General features: G+C 41.6%; 1 protein-coding gene across 1 annotated transcript in view; it reads left to right on the top strand.

The window, feature by feature from the left end:
* Positions 1-27,560, top strand: part of LOC126109687 (plectin-like) — a 247,037-nt gene that overhangs the window by 152,866 nt on the left and 66,611 nt on the right. The window contains exons 17-19 of the mRNA XM_049914737.1: positions 1,223-1,507; positions 9,472-9,606; positions 23,314-23,445. Coding sequence (XP_049770694.1) covers positions 1,223-1,507; positions 9,472-9,606; positions 23,314-23,445 — 552 coding nt within the window. The remainder of the gene's footprint in view (positions 1-1,222; positions 1,508-9,471; positions 9,607-23,313; positions 23,446-27,560) is intronic.

Below are 27,560 nucleotides of genomic sequence, written 5' to 3'. Positions count from 1 at the left end.
TTTTGCCTGCCTATCTTTCTTTTTGCCATTATCGTTGTCAAATATCTAACCCTTTGACGTCTATCGCGTTGTTGTCCAGTCTGGTGCAGCTCTCCGTGCCAGACCACCCGGTGCGAGCCTTGCCCCTTCACGTCTGCGTAACTGCTGGAATCTGCACCATTCTGACCTCCTGCCTTCAGTCAAACTCTGCTGCTCTTCTACAATTTTTTCCATCCACACATTACTCTATTAGCAAACTGACGACTCTTCATTGTCTCGTTAATTTTATAAAGTGCTAAAATGATTGCTCGATGGAATCTAGTATACCTTCCAGTTATTAAACGAGTTTATTTATCGGTTTTTGAATTTCGTGGTATTGGGGCACTCCAAAAATTGAAGGTAAATTTTACGGCTTTCCGGCAATTTGGAGTCCCCGAAACCGGTGTGATGCAGGTGTTCTGCACTGACCTAATACCCCCTCTTGCATTACGTAAGATGAATACGATTTTCAAAACTAAAATTCCAATTTCGTAGATGCAGTGGCTTTAGCACCTGACACAAATTTTCTGAACCATAAAAAACTGTTGAACTGACTGTCATTGTTCAAATTAAAATATAATTTTATTTTTTTTCTGCACACTTTCACGTCTGCAGCAGTTGTGCAGTATCTCTTATCACGTAAGTATATTTGGGCTACAGTTAAAACTTTTGTCTGACCGTACACTGTCAAAATTTAGCAGGTCTGCCAGATATCCGGTACAACTTCACTTTGCCGTACACAAATTCTCGGTGTCTCTTTTTTTAATTATAAAGTCTGCTCCACCACCGACTGTATTTTAATACTGTACGATTACACGATTGTTTTAACTCTTAACTCGAGTGTGTCTGTCTGGTAGGTTATAATGTTAGTCTAACGACTAACTAGTAGTGGCACATTTCACGAACCGTAAGTGTGTCCTCTCACTGTGATACGGAACTGATCAGTTTTACAATTGTAGTATATTTTCTCAGGGAAAAATACTGTAACACGTATGCCTCGGGTCTGGGTTCCGATTCGACACACAGTTAATTTGACGGGAAATTTTAAAATACCGTGCACCCGTTTGTAGAGTGAAAATTAATTCTGGAAGATTTTGGTGCACCGGAAATGGCACCTTTATGACTTTTGGCAGTGAAAAATAGCTTCGATACCATTTGTACTGCAAATGTGATTAATTTACAAACTCGAAATTTGACGGTGCAGGTGGAGAGGCTGAGGGGAGAGTCGGCGCGAGCTGTAGCGGAGTGCGGTGCCGCACGGCAGCGGGCCGAGTCCCTGCAGCGGGAGCTGTCGGCGTGCCGGGCGGGGGCGGGGGCGGGGGCGGGCGGCCGCGATGCGGAGGATGCGGCCCGGCTCAGGGAGAGGCTGGAGGAGGCGGAGCGACGCGCGGCCGAGTCGGAGAGGCGCGCCGCAGAGGTCTCCGTCAAGCTGGCGGCGGAGCTGACCGCCGCACGCGGCCTCTGCGAGCAGCTCGCCGACAGGCTGCAGGTGGGTGCGGCTGCTGTCTGCACCGCCTGCGATGCAAAACGTGACTTTTCTAGAATATCTGCAAGCCGTAAATCATCGGCTGCTTACAGCAGTAGAACTAGAATTCCTTTCCTTTGAGCTGAGAAGTGATGGGGATGGGCCTTGCTGTTAAGGGGCTGTACTACATGGTGCTTTTCTCTCTCTCTCTCTCTCTCTCTCTCACCCCATTGAACCCATCCCATTTCTCTCATTCTCTCATCTCCCTTTCTTGCTTACCATGTCCGTGTTCTTTTCCTTTACCTGTCCTTCTTTTCTCCCGTGTCCCTCTCTTTTTATTCTCCTCTCTCACTTGGTATTAAACAACAGTAGCGGCAGAGCGTTAAGAGTTGTTTTGAATACAGTGCAGTGCTGTCTGTAATTTCTGGATTGCGTCTTTTCAGTACTGATGTAATAAATATCGTGCTTCTTAGAGTTTTCATTTTTTTGTGTAAAACTGACGTTCAGTGGATAACAGTGGGGTTTTTATAAACTAACGTTAACTTATGCTTGCCGTCTAATTGTGTTGTTATGGATCCATTACGGTACTGTACATAATGTCAGTTTAAGAGTGGTGATAGAAAATATCGTGCTTCTACAGTTTTCATTCACTTTGTTTCTCGTACTGGCTACATTTGACAAACTGTGATTGTGTTACTGTACATCTGCCTGCCACGTGGAAGTTAGCTGCACGATTCACCGATAGATAAATTTTTACTGACGGTTACTTTATCAGACTTTAAGTGTGTCATTCTGTTTTTTAGTGTATTGTAAGTGTAGTGTGGTGCACGACAAATGTGGATGTCGTCGTAGATTGAGGCACGGGAGAAGTATCGGAACCGTGGCTCGATATTTCACTAGTGAGAATGCAGCGGAGAAGCTAAAATGTGTCAGACAAGGCTCTTCCGTGACGGTGTAGATTACGTAGTCGACACGAGAAAGTTGTGGAACTGAAAAGAGAGATTTGTGAGATAGAATTATAAATGGCATATTTTGAGTTAGGTGGGTTGAAGGGGGAAGAAGAGAATGGAAGCTGAGAAAAAGTGACAAGTAATAGGCAAAAGGAGAAAACTGCAGAATCACATTCCAAATTCTAGTTAGCAATCAGTTTGACCTCTCGTCTAAAATAAGGGAAGAGCCTCGGCCAGTTTTTGAGCTCAATACAGTGCAACGGACTCGTAGGAACGACTTTAATGCTGGGACGGTAGAAAATGCACGTAGAAAGAAAAGGGTCTCGTTACTGGGAAGCAGTCACAGGAGAGGTGTAGGCCAATTGCTACAGGAAAAGCTGGGCGTAGAATACCGTGCCACGAGTGTCGTGAAACCTAGAACTGAGCTGAGCCGGGTGACAAAGGAGGTAGGGGCCTCGTGCAGAAGTGTTACGGTGAGGATAAGGCACTCGTAATAAGAGGAGCAGGAAACAGCGTGGCTGACAACTGACAGAGGTGATCTGGAGGAAATAGAATCTGCAACAGCACACACTCATGTGGAGTTTGTCAAGGTTTTTCCAGTGACTTAGAGCTGAGTGAATTGCTGTTGACTGTCATATCTGAGCCGTGCCTGTTGCTGCCATTGTGAAATGGGGATACACTAATCGTGGCCTGCATCTAAAAAGGAGGGGGAAGGAAAGGTTAGCTGAGCACGTTGCAGATAGTTTGGGGAGTTGTTCACGAGCACACTAGACAAAATCTGTGCGATTACTGGAATCGGAGGGGCACAGTGAGTAGGCTAGAGTCGCGTTACAGACCGAGAGTGTTGAAGGAAATTCTTCTTTTCTTCTCGGTGACGTACAGTTATAGTGTGTCGGCTGCTCACAGGTGGCGTTCCCTCACTTTTCGAACCGGTTCTTCAGAGTGGTCGGTGCCACTTCGTGTCTCGATATTCTGTGACCGAGATTGCTTCTTTCTACCTAGTGGGCACTTTCCTTTTATTCTGCCTTCTAGAATTAATGGCATAATGTGCCCCAGGTACGACGTCTTTCTCGTTTTAATCGTCCCCGTCAGTTCTCTATCCGCCCCGGATCTACGCAGTACTTCCGCATTGCTCACTTTCTCAGTCCGTGGTATTTTTAGTGATCGATGCGAGAACCACATTTCTGTTAGTTCCAGCCTTTTTACAGAAACTGCTTTAATTGACCAAGTTTCTGCTCCACAGAGGAAGGCGGGGATAATATAGCATTGCACCAAGAAATTAGAGCAATAAAGGACTGTAGTATGTGTAACAGTTTGCAGAAAAATAACATTAATTTGTTTCATCAGAACATTAGACGGTTGGAAAACAAGATACGTGAGCTCTCTCTATGCCTAGAAGATGTGGAAAAATTCTGTCACTTCAGATGTTCTGTGCCTCTTTGAGCACTGTGTAGCCACAGGCACGGAGAAGTTACGTATCGGGGAATATAGAACTTGCATCGTTTTTGTGTAGAGTTAACACGGAAAAAGGAGGAGTTGCAACACGTGTAAAAGTTGGACACAAAGTCAGAAATATTGTAACGAATAGTTTTTTTGTCGATCAAAACATATAAGTTTGTGCACGAGAGTTGTTACGGAAGAATACTTCTCTAATAATTGTATCTGTCTACATGTGCCCTCCAGGAAACTTTCAGTTATTTAAGAGAAATCTAGATGCATTATTGAGCTTTCTTAAAAGATACAAACAAAAGAAAATGAACCAGAATTATTATTTGGGTGTTTCGATGAAATTTTAGTAGTCAGTTTTCTAGCTTTTGTCCAGCAAAATAGTAGGACACTGATTGATAACATTTTTATATATAGCACACAGGCTGTAACAATTAATGTGTACTCCAATTGCTAATGAACTATTTGATGCACAATTAACAGAAGTAAACAGTATGGCATGACACAACCCTGATGCATACAAAGCAGTGAGACTTATTAATGAGCACAGGGTACAGTGTTGCAACAGTAAGATTCAAGGGGTGGTAGGGGATGAGGTATAAGTAGAGAGAGATGCCAACATCAAATTCAGTGTATTCCACAGTTAATTTCTATCAATATTTGAAAGTTTCTTTTCTAAAAAACCATCCATAAGTGAAAACAAGTAAGCTGTGGACAACTAAGGGAATTCAGAGCTCATGTAAGAGGAAGAGGAAAATTTATGTAAAGGCCAGAGTAAGTCAATATCCGACATTACTTTCACACTTTCACACTACAAAAAATATTTAATATTTTAAGGAAAGGCATTAAAATATCCAGAAGTAGTGCATGTCCTGAGAGCAATAAATAATGCAGATAATAAGATGAACACTAGAAGTACCATGTGATTTACTTTTGACCCACGAAGGTTTTTCAAGGGTTCTACACCCGTCCATAATCGTTGCAGGACCAAATGCTCCTGTGACTTTTCATCATATATGGGATTGTACAATTTGCCAAAATTTCATCTCTCTATCCCTCCTAGAAGCATGAAAATGTGTGTGTTGTACAAGTTGTACCAAGTGGGTCATTTTTTTTCCCATATACATTTTAACGCAATTTGATACTGGTAACACCAATTTTCAGACGCTAAATAGTTTCTGAGTGTGCCTTGACATTACTCACTAGATGTTGGAGTATATTACAACACTTTGTGCCAAAAAGAATGCAAAATACAGATTATTCAGAAGTCAGGCTATACTTTACGTCAGTGTGGCTTTCCGTATTATACGGACTGGCTTCATGCAGACCTACGGAGTGACACTGGGAAGCTATAGAGTAACATATTATATAGTGGGAAAGCTGCCTCTCCACCCCTCTTACATTGCTGCCTGGGGCACTGCCAATAGTTCTCTTACACGGCAACAGATATCGGGCATGTCGCCCCTACGCAACATTACGACTGACAATTTCTTCACCTCTGTGAAATTGGTAGATGAACTGAAACAAAAAGCAATAAGTTTAGCTGGCACTCTCTGAAGATCACTCAGAGAGGTCCCTCCTGCGACACCAAGTGGAAAGCTGCATTTAATACAATGAACGTGCAAATCGGGTGACAATCTTCTCACGGCATACCGAGGGAAAAAGAAAAAAAACTTTATTCTGAGCAATGTGCATGCTGGATGTCAGATGACTGAGAATACTGAGAAGAAACTACAGAAACGGTGATGTTTTATAATGAAACTAAGAGTGGAGTCTATATAGTTGACCAAATGGCTAGACACTACAGTGTCCAGGCTGGCAGGTCTTTTACATTTTTGAGCTCGTCATGATCAACACGTGCACAATTTTTAAATTACTTACCTCTAAGATTTCTCAGCGAGACTTTATCCTCAGAGTAGCAGATGAGCTTGCTGCCCTCTACAAACTGCAAAGAGGAGCCAATTCCCCCTTGCAACTACTCGATACTGGCACAGGCTAATATGGAAATAGAAGGTGTTACCAAATTCGGTTTCCTGCAAACAACAAAACAACAGAGGGGGATAAAACATCAGACATGTGCTTCAAGTCCAACAAATGTGTGTGCAAAAGCTGCCGAGCAAGAACGCTTGTCGAATGTCTGAATTGTGAGCAGCTCTGCCAAGTCTGTGTTCCTATATATTTCGAAATATTTATAATTGCAGACTGAAGTTTTTTCTTCTTACGTTTTAATTCCTCGATCACAATAAGCGAGAAAACGCACAAAGCATTTTAGTCACCTGCTGTGTTTTAGGATCTTTCACAAATACTCGGTACTTAACTTGTATGTAAAAGTTAAAATACTATTAGTACTCACACAAACAATGTGTTTTGATTGTGTTGCACTTTTTTTTTTATAAAGAGAAACATTGTAAAATTGTTTTACTTACTTGTTTAATGACGATTGATGAAAGACTGTGGAATTTCTTCTGTAAAACTCAAAATTAAAAAAAAAATCTGAAAATATATATTTGACAGTGTATTGTTCATTTTAGAGGCCAAATTATCATTTGGTTACACTTCAGGATCTTCCTGAACATACTGTCAACATGGCAGCACTCAAAATACCACCCTAATATGAATAAAACGGTGGTTTCCAACTGTGAGCCAGAAATGACCCACACGATACTATTAGGGGTACGGCGAAGTCCGGTACTTCTAGTGTTAAAACTGTACGGAACGTTGTCAAACGAGAGGCAGGACAGCCAGTCATTGTACAAGATTCCGTAACAGTTAAACTAAATGACAGTGTTGTGGCTGATAATTCACAGGTTGCTACTACTTCTAACAATCACTTTCTAATTGTAAAAGCAAATACACGATTAAACAGTTCAATTGAAGAAACGAGAGAATATATTAAAAATGTCAGTCCACAAAACTTTATGTAGCTGAAATAGCACCAGCATCCTTCACTGAAATTAATACAGTTATAAAAATTCTAAAAAATGAAAGCTCGTGTGAGGTCGATGAAATTTCATACAGAATTCTGAAAAGTTGTACCAACTTAATAAGTAATGTCCTTAGTGATATGTGAAATGCTTCACTGCCACAAGGAATTTTTGCAGACACATTAAAATACGTAGTTGTGAAACTACTTCATAATAAAGGTGACAAGACAGACTTAACCAATTATCATACTCGCACATTTCCAAAATACTCGAAAAAGTAATGTACTCGAGTGTAGTTGTGCATTTAAGTGGAAACAATTTACTTAGGATGTCACAGTTTGGATTCTAGAGAGGTAGCTTGACTGAGAGTGCCGTATCTACATTCACTTGTGAAACAGTACGAGCCTTAAATAATAATATATCACTAGCTGGTATTTTTTGTGATCTTTCCGAGGTGTTTCATTGTGTAGCTCACGTTACTCTCTTAGAACAACTCTAATTGTATGGAATTGATGGCTTTACGCACAGCTGGTGTACTAAATCGTATTTAGCAAACAGAATGCAAAACGTACTGAATAATTCAGACAATGGTGGAAAATTAGAAAATTGTGGTGGCCAGGGAAAAAAAAAAAATCACAAAAGAGTCCCACAGGGTCCAATTTTAGGTTCACATCTGTTCTGTAAGTACACGAATGACCTTCCATTTAACATTCAACAAGCAAAAAAAAAAATTTTTTTTTTCTGCAGATGGCACTAGTGTTATAATAAATCCCATTAGCGAGAAAATAACATAAGAGTTGGTGAATGATATTTTGTACAGAATTATTAAGTGATTCTCTGAAAATGGACTCTCCCTAAATTTTCAGTTTTGTGCAACAAATAGTCATACCAACAACTGATGCAACAGATGAGCAGGAGTAAGTAAATAGGCAAGAATGCCCCAAATTGTTGTGTTTACATCTTTATTAAAGTTACAGAACTTCTCAAACAGTTAAGATCAGCTACTTTTGCTCTTTGTGTTATTGCTAATCTCGGAAACAAACATATTAACCCACTCACGTATTTTGTATGTTTCCACTCATTAATGTCTTACAGAATAATTTCCTGGTGTAGCTCTTTTAGAGAGAAGGTATTGATTGCACAAAAGCGAGCAGTAAGAACAATATGTGATGTTCAGCCAAGGATACCAGATAGGTAGCACTTCAAAGAGCCAGGAATTTTAGCTGCACTGTCACCATCCATATATCTGCTACTGAAATTCATCATAAACAGTCCGTCACAGTTTGAGAACAGTGATGTCCGTACCTGCAACACTGAAGGGAAAAATGGGGCAGGTACAAGTAGGACTTGCACACAGAGGGTTCCGTGCAAACCTACTACGTATATAGAAAGTTCATCCATTCCGGGAATTGAGAATCTCAATGAATTTTTCCTGTTATTGGTACTGACACTGGCAAGATATCGGTCTCAGGGATTCTGAGACTTTCAAGAATGTTTTATTTTCAAGTTTGACATTGAATAATATAAGAAAAAAGAAATTTTTTTTGTGTGATATAATTACAAAGTAAAACTTTTCTGATATTTCTACCATCACTTGTACTGTGAAACCTTGCTTCTTGCCAATTTTCATGATTGTATGTCAACGTAAAGTATCCTATAGGTTTTAATTAGTGAGAAATTTTTTTTGTGTGATATAATTACAAAGTAAAACTTTTCTGATATTTCTACCATCACTTGTACTGTGAAACCTTGCTTCTTGCCAATTTTCATGATTGTATGTCAACGTAAAGTATCCTATAGGTTTTAATTAGTGAGTTTGCCAGTATCAAAATATGTGACGTAAATGGTGATATCTTTTGATTGTAGTGACGTAAAAGCTTCACTGTTTACACCTCCAAAGGACCACAAACCTCAGTGTCTGACATAAATTTCAAGTGGATACATCTATCTACTGATGAGAAAAAGGGTTTTCAACAGTCGGACGGACGGACGGACAGCTGGACGGGCGGGTGGGCGGGCCAAATGATTGTAGCCAACAATTTTAACCTGTCATTGTATGACTAAAAACTAAGTTTGTCATCTGAGTAAATACAGGAAAAACCGGTAACTGTGGCAATTGGTTATACTACTTTCCTGGTAATAGTATGCAACTGAGTGTACAAATAAAAGCAGTTGTAGTATTTTGAAGGATACTAGTGCGTATATTGCGAAGATTATCATTTTAACATGTGACAGGCAGTAATTGTGTGTGTGTGTGTGTGTGTGTGTGTGTGTGTGTCCTAATTAAGTCACCTAATGAATTTGCTATAATTGTTAAGAATAAATAGGTAATAAGAATATACTTTGTCCCATTTACTTGACAAAATATAGCTCAAAGCTAGTTAGTTCAAATAAGTAATTTGCTTGACAAAAATGTAACTGCTCGAGTGGTTTTTCTCATCATTATATTTCAGGAAAGTGCAGCAAATGTAAGTAGTCTGGATTTGAAACTTAAGAATTTGTGTCCCACAGAATCTGTTGCTCTGTCATTATTAATTACTAAAGGAGGTGCTTTTAGGTCGATGAGCCTCACATATAATCATCGCATTTTTATGGATGTCTGTAGTACTGTTACGTTCAAAATTGTTGTTGTTGTAAATAACAGTCTGCAAAACATTGTCATTTGCAGGAAGGTAGAGTCGATAAGAAAGACTCGGAGACTTGCACAGAGTGGGAATATCCTGACCTGGAACAGCTGGTGGCGAGGCACCGCGAGGAGATCGAAAGGATAAAGGACCAGACTGTCGACTACTTTGCCAACCAGGTATTCTTCCATCAACCAGTTCCCGCTCGAGCCGTGTCCTTTGTGGCGACCGTTATGGGGTTGATCTGGACTCTCGTACCATGTTGTTGTTGTTGTTGTTGTTGTTGTTGTTGTTGTTTTGGTGGTGGTGGTGGTGGTGGTGGTGGTGGTCTACAGTCCAGAGATTGGTTTGATGCAGCTCTCCATGCTACTCTGTCCTGTGCAAGCCTCTTCATCTACGAATAACTACTGCCACCTACATCCTTCTGAATCTGCTTAGAGTATTCAACCCTTGGTCTCCCACTACGATTTTTTGCCCTCCATATTTCCCTCCAGTACTAAATTGGTGATCCCTTGATGTCTCAGAACATGTCCTACCAACCGATCCCTTCTTCTACTCAAGTTGTTCCACAAATTTCTCTTCTCCCCAATTCTGTTCAGTACCTCCTCATTCATTACATGATCTACCCATCTAATCCTTGGCATTCTTCTGTAGTACCACATTTCAAAAGCTTCTATTGTCTTCTTGTCTGCACTGTTTTTGTCCATGTTTCACTTCCATACACGGCTACACTCCATACAAATACTTTAAGAAAAGACTTCCTAACACTTAAATCTATACTCGATGTTAACAAATTTCTCTTCTTCAGAAACGCTTTCCTTGCCATTGCCAGTCTACATTTTATATCCTCTCTACTTCGACCGTCATCAGTTATTTTGCTCCCCAAATAGCAAAACTCCTTTACTACTGTAAGCATCTCATTTCCTAATCTAATACCCTCATCATCACCCGATTTAATTCGACTACATTCCGTTATCCTCATTCTGCTGTTGTTGATGTTCATCTTATATCCTCCTTTCAATACACCATCCATTCCGTTCAGCTGCTCTTTCAGGTCCTTTGCCGTCTCTGACAGAATTACAATGTCATTGGCGAACCTCAAAGTTTTAATTTCTTCTCCATGGATTTTAATTCCTACTCCGAATTTTTCTTTTGTTTCCTTTACTGCTTGCTAAATATACAGATTGAATAAAATCGGGGAGAGGCTACAACCCTGTCTTACTCCCTTCCCAACCACCGCTTCCCTTTCATGTCCCTCGACTCTTATAACTGCCATCTGGTTTCTGTACAAATTGTAAATGGCCTTTCGTTCCCTATATTTTACCCCTGCCACCTTCAGAATTTGAAAGAGAGTATTCCAGTCAACATTGTCAAAACCTTTCTCTAAGTCTACAAATGCTAGAAACATAGATTTGCTTTTCATTAATCTATATTCTAAGATAAGTTGTAGGGTCAGTATTGCCTCATGTGTTCCAATATTTCTATAGAATCCAAACTATTCTTCCCCGAGGTCGGCATCTACCAGTTTTTCCATTCAACTGTAAAGAATTCATGTTAGTATTTTGCAGCCATGACTTATTAAACTGATAGTTCAGTAATTTTCACATCTGTCAACACCTGCTTTCTTTGGGATTGGAATTATTATAGTCTTCTTGAAGTCTGAAGGTATTTCGTCTGTCTCATACATCTTGTTCACCAGATGGTAGAGTTTTGTCAGGGCTGGCTCTCCCAAGGCTATCAGTAGTTCTAATGGAATGTTGTCTACTCCCGGAGCCTTGTTTGCACTTAGCTCTTTCAGTGCTCTGTCAAACTCTTCATGCAGTATCATATCTCCCATTTCATCTTCACCCACGTCCTCTTCCACTTCCATAATATTGTCCTCAAGTAAATCGCCCTTGTATGGACCCTCTATATACTCCTTCCACCTTTCTACTTTCCCCTTCCCCCTCTTTGCTTAGAACTGAGTTTCCATCTGAGCTCTTGATACTCATAAAAGTGGTTCTCTTTCTCCAAAGGTTTCTTCAATTTTCCTATAGGCAGTATCTATCTTACCACTAGTGAGATAAGCCTCTACATCCTTATAAATGTCCTCTAGCCATACCTGCTTAGCCATTTTGCACTTCCTGTCAACCTCATTTTTGAGAAGTTTCTGTTCTTTTTTGTCTGCTTCATTTACTGCATTTTTATATTTTCTCCTTTCATCAATTAACTTCAGTGCATCTTCTGTTACCCAATATATTTTCTGTTACTGTTACTTTTTACCTACTTGATCCTCTGCTGCCTTCACTATTTCATCCCTGGAAGCTACACATTCTTCTTCTTCTGTATTTCTTTCTCCTGTTCTTGCCAATCATTGCCTAGTACTCTTTCTGAAACTCTCTAAAAAATCTGGTTTTTTCAGTGTATCAGGGTTTCATATCTTTTAAATTTCCACCTTTTTTGCAGTTTCTTCAGTTTTAATCTACCATTCATAACCAATAAATTGTGGTCAGAGTCCACATTTATCACCACTGGAAATGTCTTACAATTTAAAAACTGGTTCCTAAATCTCTGTCTTACCATTATATAATCTATTTGAAATCTTCTAGTGTTTCCATACTTCTTCCACGTATACAATCTTCTTTCAGGATTCTTGAACCAAGTGTTAGCTATGATTAACTTATGCTCTGGGCAAAATTCTACGAGGTGGCTTCCTCTTTAATTTCTTACCCCCATTCCATATTCACCTATTCCTACTATCTAATTCCAGTCACCCATCTGTTTAGCACCCGAAAACCTCAAACCACACACATACACTCCAGTCACCCATCACTATTAAATTTTCGTCTCCCTTCACTATCTGAATAATTTCTTTTATCTCATCATACATTTCATCAATCTCTTCGTCATCTGCAGAGCTAGTTGGCATATAAACTTGTACTACTGTGGCGGATGTGGGCTTCGTGTCTACCTCGGCCACAATAATGTGTTCACTATGCTGTTTGTAGTAGCTTACCTGGACTCCTATTTTTTTTATTCATTATTAAATCTACTCCTGCATTACCCCTATTTGTTTTGTAACCCTGTATTCACCTGACCAGAAGTCTTGTTCCTCCTGCCACCGAACTCACTATATCTAACTATAATCTATCCATTTCCCTTTTTAAATTTTCTAACGTACCTGCCTGATTAAGGGACCTGATGTTCCACACTCCGATTTGTAGAACACCGATTTTCTTTATCCTGATAACGACGTCCCCTTGAGTAGTCCCCATCCGGAGATCCAAATGAGGGACTATTTTATCTCTGGAATATTTTATCCAAGAGGACGCCATCATCATTTAACTGTACAGTAAAGCTGCTTGCCTTCGGGAAAAATTAAGACTGTAGTTTCCTCTTGCTTTCAGCTGTTCGCAGTACCAGCACAGCAAGGCCGTTTTGGTTAGTGTTACAAGGCCAGATCAGTCAATCATCCAGACTGTTGCCCCTGCAACTACTGAAAAAGCAGCTGCCCCTCTTCAGGAACTACACATTTGTCTGGCCTCGCAACAGATACCCCTCCGTTGTGGTTGCACCTACGGTATGGCTGTCTGTGTCGCTGAGGCACGCAAGCCTCCCCACCAATGGCAAGGTCCATGGTTCATTGTGTGTGTGTGTGTGTGTGTGTGTGGGGGGGGGGGGGGGGTTTAATTCATACGATTTTGAAATGTATTCGATTTTTTTTTTTAACATATTCTAAGTTTATTTCTGACTGAAATGTAAGTTGATTTTTGAATGTGTGCATAGTGTACGTGATCTCTCTGCCAGAGGCATCCCGGTCGCATCTAGAAAATAAAATTTATAAATTTTCCTGCAGACAAAAGGGGACTTGGCTATACGAGCTGAGCGGAATGAAGCCAAACAGTTGAATGCCAATTGCTGTTTGTTAGGGGGTCGACTGGGTTGGAAATGATCAATTTTTTTTTATAATTACTAGTGAAATCCATAGATTCAGACTACCAGAGTGGAAGTAAATGACAGACAGGAATACAGATAAGAAAGATTACTAAATTTTGTCAGAAAAGTTTTGGCTAGATCGCTGGTATAGTAAGGGCCGGTTGTACAGTCCGCAGGTAGCAGCAGCTGAAGCTCAATTCTGGAAGTAGTGTACAAAATGCATTGTACTTGCGTGTAATGTTGCCCAACCAGAGGCGAAAAGCGGGATAACCATACTGGTGATCGTGGCAGGGTTAGTGAAGTTAACCTCTAAGTTTTGACACTGGCAGGAATAGTTACAGAATGGGTGATGACAAGATTGTTTGTTAGAATGAGGAACAAGAACAAACGGGAACATCACACAAATTATGGAGGAATATGATGATTCCAAATTTGTACAAAAATTTTGTACTACTACTTTACGATCTCACGCTTGAGAAGCTGGAGCGTATGAATGAAATGTGAAACTTTCTACTAACATAAAGCTTTCTGCTTTTGGTAGGCGTAATAGGCATTTGATATTGGTACTTTGTGAATTGTATTCGGTCGTGGTATAAAAATGACCATTTGTGCCAAAACAGTCTCGTTCTGCTTCAATATTAGACAGGCCTATTTCGTTTCATGTAGCAGACAGTGACAAATTAGATGTAATCAGATCGAGAAATCACACCAGTCGTGGGTACCATTTGTATCGACAGCTTTTTTAGTGTTAGATAAAAAAAATGCCAGGACGTAAGGAATGAAGAAATGTGTACGGTCTTGCTTGTCTCTTTTCTTTATGTATCCTAAATTTAATTTCGTGTCACACACAACAGCGAGTTATTAGATAATAGGCAATAAAGAGTGCAAATTTTCTGAAATTATCCCATCCAGTATTAACTGGGGCAGGATGTCAAACTGGCTGACTGGGATCAGAAGAGGCACTACAGGACATTTTAATTTCCATTGTCATGAATATAGTTTGATGGCATCCATTACAAAATATACATGTTTGAATTCCACAGAGTGAAATACAGTGTCATGCAGTAGAAGAATGTTGTGTGAAGAGGCGTGGCACTGCACTTTTGCACACTTAAGACCAAATAACATGTCTTACATTTCCTTGAACATATATGTTTTACGTATTAGACTGTTCAGAAAGTTGTGTTCTACAAAATGAAAATTTTTAGAACATCGATATTTTAAATTTTTGGCGTCCTATCTCAAATACTTGGGGGTGGGAGGGGCTGTTTGGAAATATCATAGATCTGGGGTAGATGCGCAAGAGCAGTTTGAGTTGTAGTGGGGAGGTGGGTAGTCTCCACGTGACCCGTGTTTACGTTTAGTGACTTTGCTGTTTCCTCTTTGTTTAATGCCCTCGTGTCAAATGGAAACAAAACGGATTTCTGTGGTCGGGAGCTATCAAGTAAATTAAAATACATTCACATAATTATGGAGGGCTAAAATGTTATTAGTTTCAGATCTTATTTTATTTCCACCTTTGTGACAGTCAAGTATTAATCGCCTTACAGAACAATGAATTTATTTTGGTCTGTTTGCTAAAGAAATTTGGCTTTTATTGACCTTTTCCACTGAGGCAGTCAATTTATTTGAAATGAAGTGTTTAATTCCACGCTGTTGGCTAGTTTTAGCTGTTTGTTGCATTTACAGTGCACATTTTCGTCTTCTATCATGTATGGCATTATCCCCTAATAAAGAACCAAACATGAGAAAATACAGTATTGGTACTCCAAGAAAATTTATATTCGGAAAACAACATAGGTCGAGGCCTACTTCATTGAGAATCTGGACATGCAGATGTGCACTATAAGCCGAATTATGCATTTTAGTATGGTTCACGAAATCCCAATGCTCTTGGAGTGTCCTCTGATGCCTTGTTTCTTTTATGACATAATGTAAGCTATTTTAATGTTTCACACACAGATCTCTGGCTGCTGCTGAAATGAACCTATTTCTAACAGGTCGGGAAAAAATTGTGATTGGTGGTTTGAATTGTGTTAAGCCCAGTTTACAAAACGACATTGGGCTGCGCCACTCGTTGCAGGGAATGAGTTGCACGCAAATGATTTTGTATATAACTCTAGACACAGCGAAACTGGCATACATTTCAGTTTTGTTGTTTTGTGGATTTCCGAGTTGTGTCTGAAATAAAAGTTTTGACAGTTGCACATCGCACGAGTTGTGATGGAGTTAAAGTGTCTTGTGCCAAATTGCTGCATAAGAAGAAAAATAAGAAACGTGTTTCAATTCTTGACCAGATGAAGAAAAGACATCAGCTCGGTTGCTCAGCAACCTCGCTGAAATAATTTATAATGGAAGATCCGAGAAGTTCTTTTAATTATCTTAGAATGTCACGAGAACTGTTCACGTTTCTTCTAAATAGAGTTAGTTGTGCAGTAAGGAATAAAGGTACTGTAATGTACGAAGCACTGTCGCCAGAACTGCAATTACATACCACAGTGTGTGCATTACAATCGAGAACACTCGGTGTGCTAGAAGATGCAGTTTTAGTTGGTGATGATGGTTTTTCATTAATGGCAATAATTATTAATATTAACAGTAATAGTTATTAACATTAACAGTAATAATTATTAACATTAACTGCAATAATTATTCAAAGCAGGCCACATTAAGAAGAGAATGGTTTGCAAACTCCTGTCTTGAAGATAGATCCCTACAATGCCAATATTTCAAAATTCAAACATGTGAATGGGGAACACAGATGCGATGTTTTAAACAGGTGAATATTGAATAAAGAATGCAGTTTCTCGATTTGTGTACCCTTCCCCCCTGCCAACAATATTCCTTAGAAAAGAGTTGGCCACTCGAACGATGGGATTTTGGTCTTGTAGATGAGAGCATTTCCACAGCCAGAATTGTACTTGGTTGTATTTTTCTTAATTCAGTTGTATACACACTCCTAATTCAATAACTTTTGCCCTGCAGCTCAGATACTGTCAAACCATCTGTTCTCTGATCATGCATCACAGTCTCAGGAGCAGCAGTATGTTGCTTATTTTTGTAATCGGCATCACTGAAATTCCACAAACACCTACACAGAGCACAGATATCCAAAAAGCGAACATTATTCTCCGTTCCCCACTTTATATTTCAGTTTGTCTACACAATGGGAACACACGTAGCCTCAAAACTCGTGTGACTAGTGTCGCCAAAGTTGCATCACGCCAAAAGTGTATAGTTTGCAAATGCACAGTGGGCAGTAGTGCAGTTGCCTGCGACCTAGTGTTATCGTGTAAACTAGGCTTTACTTTCAAAGTAAATTTCCTTTTATACGAGATGAACTACGTGCGAGACTGTACGACGAATTTTGTAAATCACAGTGTGTTTGACTTTCATTTAAAAATCGACTCTTTGAGGAAGAGACATTTAGAAGAATTTCGAGCCCAGAAGATCAGATATTTATGTCGTTATTAAACATTTTACTGGCACATTTGTGTAATGTATCTTCAAGTGTAACACGCTCAAAAAAGATCGACATCAGGTGTGAAAGCTGAGCTTCTCTTGCAGCTTATTAATCTATAGGTAGTGGAGAGCGGCCACGGTCATTAGGACAATAAATAATCACTCACACTACCTCACTTACTATGAATACTCTTATTCTCACAGCGTATAAACAATGCATGTAGCAGAGAGTGCGTACTGCTGAGAACTGATCTGGCAAAAATACAATGTCCTCGCTGCGGTAGGGTGGGGATATTATTGGTGGGTGAGCCAGTGTTCTACGTCCCCACAAACCTTAGAGATCGATATTATATGTGAAAGCTTTGCTTTTCTTCTAGAAACATTATGTATGTTAATTTAAACCATTAACTTTTCCTACTTGTGTGTTCGCACTACTTAACACACAGATCTCTGGCAACTGCTGAAATGAACCTATTTCTAACAGGTAATGTATAGATTTAAGTGTCAGGAAGTCGTTTCTGAAAGTATTTGTATGGAGCGTAGCCATGTATGGAAGTGAAACATGGACGAAAACTAGTTAGGACAAGAAGAGAATAGAAGCTTTCAAAATGTGGTGCTATAGAAGAATGCTGGAGATTAGATGGGTAGATCATATAACTAATGAGGAGGTATTGAATAGGATTGGGGAGAAGAGAAGTTTTTGGCACAACTTGACTAGAAGAAGGGACTGGTTGGTAGGACATGTTCTGAGGCATCAAGGGATCACCAGTTTAGTATTGGAGGGCAGCGTGGAGTGTAAAAATCGTAGAGGGAGACCAAGAGATGAATACACTAAACAGATTCAGAAGGATTTAGGCTGCAGTAGGTACTGGGAGATGAAGAAGCTTGCACAGGATAGTGTAGCATGGAGAGCTACATCAAACCAGTCTCAGGACTGAAGACCATAACAACAACAACAATGTTGCTCTTGGTTGACTACATCACGTGTCCTATGCTGTGAATATCTTCTGTCATCCGCTGCCGAGATTACGTGACATGAGCTGTGTCTCGCTTACAAAAGTGCTTTGCAATCAAGAGTTCGATGCTTCGGAAAGTCACGTGTGGTGTATAATGGAATTCATAGTTACACTTTAGTAATATGAAAATATACAACGGACATGCTGCTGCACATCAAAGATCTTTCATAAACTTGTTTTTTTCCCCCGAGTTTCGTTTTCTAAAGTGCTGAGAAATTCTACACCGGTGTATAAAGCTGAAGCCATTCAAAGAACTGATAACTTTTACAGTTTTGAGGGAAAGTATACTGTCACTTAACATGGAAAAAGTTTATTTTCCCCCAGAGAAATCTGGGAAAAATCCAGGAATTTTTTTTTCCTTGTCTGCATATACACCCTGCCAGTCTACATTTTATATCCTCTCTACTTCGACCATCATCAGTTAGTTTGCTCCCCCATTAATAAAACTCATTTAATACTTTAAGTGTCTCATTTCCTTATCTAATTCCCTCAGAATCACCTGATTTAATTCTACTACATTCCGTTATCCTCATTCTGCTGTTGTTGATGTTCATCTTATATCCTTCTTTCGAGCCACTGTCCATCCTGTTCAGCTGCTGTTCCAGGTCCTTTGCTATCTCTGACAGAATTACAGTGTTGTCATAAAACTCAAAGTTTTTATTTCTTCACCATGGGTTTTAATTCCTCCTCCAATTTTTTCTTTTATTTTCTTTCCTTTACTGCTCATTATACAGATTGAATAACATCGGGGATAGGCTACAACCCTCTCTCACTCCCTTCCCAACCACTGCTTCTCTTTCATGCCCCTTGACTCTTACAACTGCCATCTGGTTTCTGTACAAATTGTAAATAGCCTTTCCCTCCCTGTTTTTTTACCCCTGCCTGCTTCATAATTTGGAAGAGAGTATTCCAGTCAACATTGTCTAAAGCTTCCTCTAAGTCTACTAATGCTAGAAATGTACGTTTGCTTTTCCTTCATCTATCTTCTAAGATAAGTCGTAGGGTCAGTATTGCCTCACGTGTTCCAACATTTCTATGGAATCCAAACCGATCTTCCCCGAGGTCGGCTTCTACCAGTTTTTCCATTTGTCTGTAAAGAATTCACGTTAGTATTTTGCAGCCGTGGCTTATTAAACTGATAGTTTGGTAATTTTCACATCTGCCAACACCTGTTTTCTTTGGGATTGGAATTATTATATTCTTCTTGAAGTCTGAAGGCCTTGCTCATACATTTGCTCACCAGATGGAAGAGTTTTGTCATGGCTGCCTCTCCCAAGGCTATCAGTAGTTCTAATGGAGTGTCGTCTACTTCCATGGCCTTGTTTCGACTTAGGTCTTTCAGTGCTTTGTCAAATTATTCACGCAGTATCGTATCTCCCATTTCATCTTCATCCTTGTCCACCTCCATTTCCATAATATTGTCTTCAAGTACATCACCCTTGTATAGACCCTCTATATACTCCCTCCACCTTTCCTCTTTCCCTTCTTTGCTTAGGACTGGTTTTCCATCCGAGATCTTGATATTTATATAGGTAGTTCTCTTTTCTCCAAAGGTCTCTTTAATTTTCCTGTAGGCAGTATCTGTCTTACCCCTAGTGATACATGCTTCTACATGCTATATCCTTCTTACATATGTCCTCTAGCCATACCTACTTAGTCATTTCTCGTTTCCTGTCAATCTCATTTTTGAAAAGTTTGTATTCCTTTTTGCCTGCTTCATGTCCTGCATTTTTATATTTTCTCCTTTCATCAATTAAATTCAATATCTCTTCTGTTACCCAAGGATTTCTACTAACCCTTGTCTTTTTACCTACTTAGTCTTGTGATGCCTTCACAATTTCATTTCTCAAACCTATCCATTCTTCTTTTACTGTATTTCTTTCCCCTTTTCTTGCCTATCATTGCCTAATACTCTTTCTGAAACTCTCTAAAACATCTGGTTTTTTTCAGTTTATCAGGGTCCCATCTCTTAAAATTCCCACCTTTTTGCAGTTTCTTTAGTTTTACTCTACAGTTTATAACCAATAAAGTGTGGTCAGAGTCCACATCTGCCACCACTGGAAATGTCTTACAATTTAAAAACTGGTTCCTAAATCTCTGTCTTACCATTATATAATCTATTTGAAACCTTCCAGTGTTTCCAGACTTCTTCCACATGTACAATCTTCTTTCATGATTCTTGAACCAAGTGTTAGCCACGATTAACTTATGCTTTGTGCAAAATTCTGCCAGTCGGCTTCCCCTTTTGTTCCTTACCCCCAGTCCATATTCACCTACTATTTTTCCTTCTCTTCCTTTTCCCACAATCGAATTCCAGTCCCCCAATGCTATTAAATTTTTGTCTCCTTTAACTATCTGAATAGCTGGCCTGAGTGGCTGTGCGGTTCTAGGCGCTGCAGTCTGGAGCCGAGCGACCGCTACGGTCGCAGGTTCGAATCCTGCCTTGGGTATGGATGTATGTGATGTCCTTAGGTTAGATAGGTTTAATTAGTTCTAAGTTCTAGGCGACTGATGACCTTAGAAGTTAAGTCGCATAGTGCTCAGAGCCATTTTAACTATCTGAATAATTTCTTTTATCGCCTCATACATTCGTTCAAACTCTTCATCATCTGCGGAGCTAGTTGGCATATAAATTTTTACTACTGCAGTAGGTGTGGGCTTCATGCCTATATTGGCTACAATAATGCGTTCACTGTGCTGCTCGTAGTAGCTTATCCGCATTCCTGTTTTTTTTATTCGTTATTAAAAGTACTCCTGCGTTACCGTTATTTGATTTTATATTTATAACCCTGTATTCACCTGACCAGAAGTCTCGTTCCTCGTGCTACCAAACTTCACTAATTCCCACTGTTTATATCTTTAACCTTTCCGTTTCCCTTTCTAAATTTTCTAACCTACATTCCCTGTTGACATTTTACGCTCCGATCAGCATAACAACAGTTTTGTTTCTCCTGATAACGATATCCTCCTCAATAGTCCCTGCCTGGAAATTTGAATGGTGACTGTTTTACGTTCGGAATATTTAACCCGAGAGGACTATTTTACCCGAGAGGATGCCATCATCATTTAACCTTACAGCAGAGCTGCATGGCCTCGGGAAAAATTACGACTGTAGTTTCCCTTCGCTTTCAACTGTTCGCAGCACCAGCACAGCAAGGCTGTTTTGGTTGCTGTTACAGGGCCAGATCAGTCAATTGTCTGGACTACTGCCCCTGCAAATGCTGAAAAGGCTGCTGCCCCTCTTCAGGAACCACACGTTCGTCTGGCCTCTCGACAGATACCTCACTGTAGCGCCGAGGCACACGAGAGTCCCCACTGACGGTGAGGTCCGCGGTTCACGGGGGGGCAAAGTTCAGTATTCCTTCCTTTGACCTCAGTTGTGGTTCAAATTTCATAGTGCCGTCTCCTATATTCGGTAATTCGACACGGTTACAATTCCAGACGGAGACAGTTAAGCGTAACTAGTAGGAGGTGGCAGCATTCGCTTTCCTCTGTGGACGGGGGGGAGGGGCTGGAGCTGGCCACGTGTGTTAGTTTACAGAGGATGAGTTACGAGGTCCACACGGAGAAGGGCTTCAGCTTTTCTCAAATACCGCAGCGTGTCGAATTGTGCGTGGGGCCAGAGTAGTCAGCAGTTGAGGCGGACAGTAGCAGCAGATAAGAGTGTATGCCCCGGCAGCACCGACTGTCGGTGAAAGGCTCTGGGGTTTCCAGCCGTATCGCAGTTTTAAGATACCGCAATGTTTCTAATAGTGTCGTACTCGGTGTATTTTGGGAAAATATTTAAATGTTGGGGGGAGTCGTAATATTTATATCTGAGGCGTACCTCCCACCACACAGCTACAGGCGTCCAGGTACCGTCCTGCAGCAGGGGGGTGTAGAGGTGAGGCTGCAGTGGTGAGGCCGTGTGGCCGTTCCGGACGTATCTCGAGTGCCGGCCGGTTATGGTGCCGAGTCGTATTCCTGCCGTGGTGGGATTCTGTGCCACAGTTGGTACGTGTCGTCCTCGGGGACCGGATTGTCGTGAATCCTTATTTTGACAGATTTCTTTATAACGGTTTCCCGATAATAAATGGTTGCTCGGCACAGTGCCTCGGTGTTCTGAAAGTCGAAAAGTGTGCAGTCTCACACGATCCCGTGCACTGCTATTACCGATTTCTCCCTGCGTCCCAGTCTGTGTGTCCGAAGTGCTCCTCGCCCCGTTCCAAAATGTGGCGCTGCATTTGCCTGACGTACCGGTGGCCACATACGTATGTGATACCGTATATGCTCAGTCCGTTCAGTTCTAATAGATCTCACAACTGACAGAGTTATTCCTTCGTCTCGAAGCGTAACGTATCACTTCGTAAAAGTGATAAGTTATTACCTGTAACTGTTACTGACGAACGATAAATGTCATCTGCGTGTAGAAGTTTTCTCGAGTAGATAATAAATAGGAATAGGCATATTGTGTGAGAATTTGTTTACGTGTGCAAGAAATCGGGGGGACGGACACGGTGTTTTTACGAGACGGGGGAACTCTGACTGCCGGTTACCACCTTACGACACTTTCTGGACTTCCGGTCGTCCGCAGAGACGCGCCCTTCCTCTGAGAAGTGCAATGCCCCGGAGAGTGCTCGTGACAGTAAATCGGTAACGTAACGAGGACGGCAGAAGATTCGTTCTGTCTCTATCCTGCGAAGAGGAAAGGCTGCTCAGTTAATGTAACAAATGTTATTCTTTACGACAGAAATGTATTGAAAGCAGTAATTCCTGCTGTAATATTCGTCTAATAGATAATGTTTTGTGAAAAAGCTGTATCTCTTATTTTGTGGATTCGAGAAAGTGTTCGGACTTCCATTGTAGCGTCGAGGTTTCGGTCCGCAGAGATGAAGTCGGTGATGAGAATAAGTGCGGAACGTGAGCACGGCAAAGCGGAGGGGGATTACGAGTGACCGTATTACAGTTTGTGTACTCTTTCAGCTCACACTCTTAATCTGACTACATAGTAACTGAGTCAGAATACGGGTAACACTTTGATTGCAAAGATGAACAGAAATATAAATGGAAGAACATCTGCAGTTGTCACAGGCACATACAAAATTTCGTAGCCTTTGTATAAACTGAAATTATCAAAGATTAACTAGTATAACCTAACCACTACAAAGAACATATAAAATAATAATGTTGCCAACAGTGGCAATTCCATATAAACATTTTTAACTTTTAATGTAATATTAAATTGGTGCACGTGGACGTCCGAGTGCATGCGCTCGCGTCTCGTCTCTATACTCTTCTTATCTTCTTAAAAACACTCGAGTAAAGAACATTTGTTTTCCACTAGTGATAGATTTGATTCCTTTCTCTTTGTAGCATAAGACTGCAATACAAAGTAAGCGAGCTGTGCAACGTAATCGGCTAATTTTGACCGAGTGAAACACAGCAGTGTGTCCCTAAACCTGCCGTGCATTACTGTACTGTACTGTACCGTACCGTGTCGTGTTTTGCCCACAGGTGCTGCAGCTGCAGGAGCAGCACTGTGCGAGCCTGGCCAAAGCGGAGCAGCTGTACGCGGAGAGCCTGCAGGCGGCGCGCCTGGCGGCGGCGGAGGCGCGCGAGGAGTCCGCCGCGGCACGCCTCGGCAAGGTGGGTGCGCCGGTGTGTTCGGCAGTAGCACCGGTACCGTGTGGGCGGTGAGCCCGTGTCCGGGTACCTGTGGGCAACGCCTGTACCTAGCAGTACGTCACACTGCACGTTGCACATCTGTCGTTCCGGAGTCTGGCTGCGTGTGAACCGGTAGCCGGTTCCGAATCGATTACGCGGTCCGATACCTGTCGGACACGGAGCTCTTGCCGGGCCCGCTCTTACCACTGCGCCACTATCCGGACGGAACGTACGCGTCGTCCACCGCCGTCACCGGAGTCGTCAGACGCCCCGGTGCTACCTGCCCGTGTTATGTGAGCGTGAAGTGCGTAACGTATCGTTTCTGAACCTGTAGGAAGGAGTGGTCGGACGAGTACGGGGATTTGACAAAAATACGGGCCACCGTATTTGACGACAGACGGCACCTGTGCGATTTCCTCGGCGCGGTGCGAGTGTCTGTCGTGGTCGGAACGGTGTTCCGTCTGGTGAGTGCACTGTGTCGGAGCCGATCGAGTTCACGAGTCGGCAAATTGTTCGAGAGGCACCGTACTGAAGATTTGTACTGCGTACGGGCAAAGTGGGATAACGTCACCTGCCGAGTCACGACACGGGTGAAAGTGGGCGTTAAGGGCTCGTGACGGACGGTCGTCTGAGACGATCGTGACTAAACTTAAGTTTGAGGATGAGCTGCAAAAATTACTACCGAACCGAATGTCGCACTCACGAACCCCGTCGGCACCGAAACGGCACGGAGGGAGCTCTGTACGTATGGTGTTCGGAGGTTACCTGGAAGTCTGAAACGACTCGTCGGTGGTGGAAATGCCCGTAACTGGAAAGTGTGGCGCCGAAGTCGTAAAACCCGGAGTACGGCAATGACTGTTTGCCAGTGGTGACACCGTGTTCCGAGATGACGTGCCCCCGTTCGGACGACTCGCGTCGTTTGCGACCAGTTTTGTGAGCGCGAGGATAGACTGTCGCATCTCCCTCAGCACCACAGTAACCGGCTCTAAATATTACCAAGTCTCCGCGGTCCGGTTTGGGAGAAGGGTGCACAGTCACCGCCCACCTCTGTCGTCGTTATCTGAATTTGCCACTGTTTTGAGGAAGAATCGTTTAAGATTTCTGTCAAAACCACACTGAGCACGTATTTATTCATTCTGAGGTGACGGGAAGCTGTTCTACACAGTATTAAGCGCAATAATGTGTTGTGTTTTTGGTGTTTCCGTACTTGTCCAACTACTGTATTTGTGTAACTTTTGTCGGAGTGCCGTATCGTCATTGCTGTCACTGTGAGAGGAGGAAATTTAAGGTGGTGTACAGTACAGGTTCGCAAGATTTTCCTGTCGTTTCCTGGACGAATTGTCACTGGCAGCTGAGCTCAGTAGGAGGGTGGGGGGTAAACTGACAGTGGGGGATGCAGTCTCAAAGCCCCGGCCTCCCCACGTAAGGCCGACGCTCTCCGTGCTTTCGTCGGAGTCAAATTGTGCCCTGTTCCAAATGTCCCTTGTTTTGATGCACGTGGTATAAGAAAACGTGAGAATTGTAAGCACAGTTGGGACCACTTCGTAATTATCTTTATTATATACAGCGATCGGTCCTTTGTGTTCTCACTTTTCCTTCTTTCGTCCAAATTCTTTAGTTGTAAGTTTATTTTGATCTTAACCTTCACAATAAACAAATTCTTTATAACAGTTTTCAGTGTGATGTCTTTTATTTTCTTTGTTACTGTTATGTTCTCATTACTCAATACGAGTGACCACCTGTCGCCATCTTGCGAAACTTTTCTGACGTCGAACGCCGACTACCTCTAACTGACTGTACGAGCTGCTTCGAAAAGGACTTTACAATTTTGAAAATTCGAGTAAATTAATTCGTAGTACCTGCAGAGGTGATTGTAGTGTCAATTTGTAGGGAAATGCATCGAGTCTTGTCTCGTGTAGTTGGCTAGTGCCGAATCGCACTGTAAGGAGGGCTAGCGGCAGTTGCGTTAAAGATGGCTGCCTTCACTGGACCCGAACGTGCTAGCTGTGTGGTTCAGTTCGGAGAATCAGAGTTGGTGACAACAGTTCGGTGTGATTTTTGTACCGAGTATGCTAAAGATCCTGTTAGTAGGCCTACAATTTATGAGTGAGTAGCAGAAATGTTTTGTACAAACGGGGTGCTCGTTAAGACGTGGTAAATTGTCGGGTCGCCCGAGCACATCTGACGGTGTCATCGAGTGAGTGAGATAGTGTTTTGTCAGTAGCCCTATGAAATCGACCAGCTAGCACCATGCAAACTGCAAAGCCCACATACGACTGGTGTGTGTTGAGAAAATGTTTGCATTTGAAACCGTACAGATTGACGATCTTACGAGCCATAAAAGACATTGATAAAACTGCTCACAAGAACTTCTGTGCGCATATGTTAAATCGATTACACGAGAATGAACATTTCTCGGACAAAATCGTCGTTTCTGAAGAGTCGGTTGCTCACTCGAGTGGCAAGGTTAACACACACAACTGTAGGATTTGGGGCAGTGAAAATCTACGTCGAACATTGCGACGTATTTGTGATAGCCCTAAACTGAACGTTTTTTGTGCATTGAGCAAGAACAAAGCGTACAGCCCCTTTTTTTCCACGAGTCAGCCATCAGTGGGATAGTGTACCTGGATATGTTACAACAATTTTTGATGCCACAGATCGATGAGGATGACCGAGAATGAAATCTTTATTTTGTGCAAGATGGTGCACCACCCCACTACCTGGCCGACGTCTGGAATTTCCTCAGTGATCGCTTTCCAGGTCAGTGGATAGGCCGTGATGCACCAATTGTGTGGCCCCCACGTCCCTTGGACCTGACACCTCTCGATTTTTTTTAATGAGGATTCATCGAGGATGTCGTGTTCGTACCTCCTGTGCGGCTTCTCTACCTAACCTTAAGAGCAAGAATTCACGCCGCCACTGAGTGAGTTACACCTGCAATGCTACAGCGAGCTCGGAAGTAAACTGACTTCTGATGGGATACGTGCAGGATAACCGACGGAAGCCACCTACGACATTTTTAGTTGAAGGTAAAAAAACTTGATGTGTTTTCCTATAAAATAAAACTAAACCCAGCTCTATACCTTTTTTCAAAAAATTTATATGAATTTTAAAGTTGTAAAGTCCTTTTTGAAACACCCTGTACTGTGTGCCCTGACAATGTCATTGCAGTACCAAAAACTGATCTGATAACAATATAAATTTTTAAAGTTCACAAATTTTGCTGGTTTTCTATAGTTATGTTCTACAGTTACACTTCCAGTTATACTCAGTTTTGAAAATATGATTGTATAGCAGGTCTACTTATTTTCATATACAATCGTTTTTATCAGTCGTATGATATGGGAGCATATGCCCATATATTTTGTGAATTTGATGCAAAATGATCTATAAATCACATTTTACAAATGTATAGTATAAATTATACCAGAAGTATGTGACTGAGTTAGAAACAGTGAAATTAAAAATGTTTCTCATCAATATTCACCATTTAAATATCTCGATGTGAAACAATTTTATATTAAAACGGTAGTACATCTAACACAGCTCCTTACTTCAAGACTTGTGCTTTCCAGCACTTAATCTTATTACACTAATGAAAAGAAATTGGTATTTTCATTGTACAAAGTATATTTGTGCAGTTACATCATATAGGGCAAGCCAAAACATCCTGAAGGACTATGCTAAGATGTGCTTATTTTTTGACAATATAGTCACATTAGGTATCAGTGGAAGTTTTTCCAGTAACCGGATTCCATTCCTGTGTAACGAAAGCAGACCTCTCGTGCAGTGCCGAGAGTATTGCAGCTGCCCAACAAGAATTTCAGCTCGTGCTACGATCAGTGTCAGTTGCAGCGAGGATCTGTTCTCTCACCCGTGCCACTCGCCCTGTGTGCAGAGCGGTGACATCAGATATCTGGTATTAGCGGTCTGCCTCTGAGGCTTAGGCTCGCTCGAATTGCTCGGTGTGCGTGGCTGCGTCAAGTCTGACACGTGTCGGTGCAGCTGCTTTGGGCGCGAGGGGTGGTGGGGGGAGGGGGGGAGGCGGCGGCACTCGACTTCCTCGACAGCAGTTCGAGTGTCGTACGTTCAAA

Source organism: Schistocerca cancellata, chromosome 12, assembly GCF_023864275.1.
Source record: "Schistocerca cancellata isolate TAMUIC-IGC-003103 chromosome 12, iqSchCanc2.1, whole genome shotgun sequence".
Lineage (NCBI taxonomy): Eukaryota > Metazoa > Arthropoda > Insecta > Orthoptera > Acrididae > Schistocerca > Schistocerca cancellata.
This window is presented reverse-complemented; position numbering and strand designations above follow the sequence as displayed.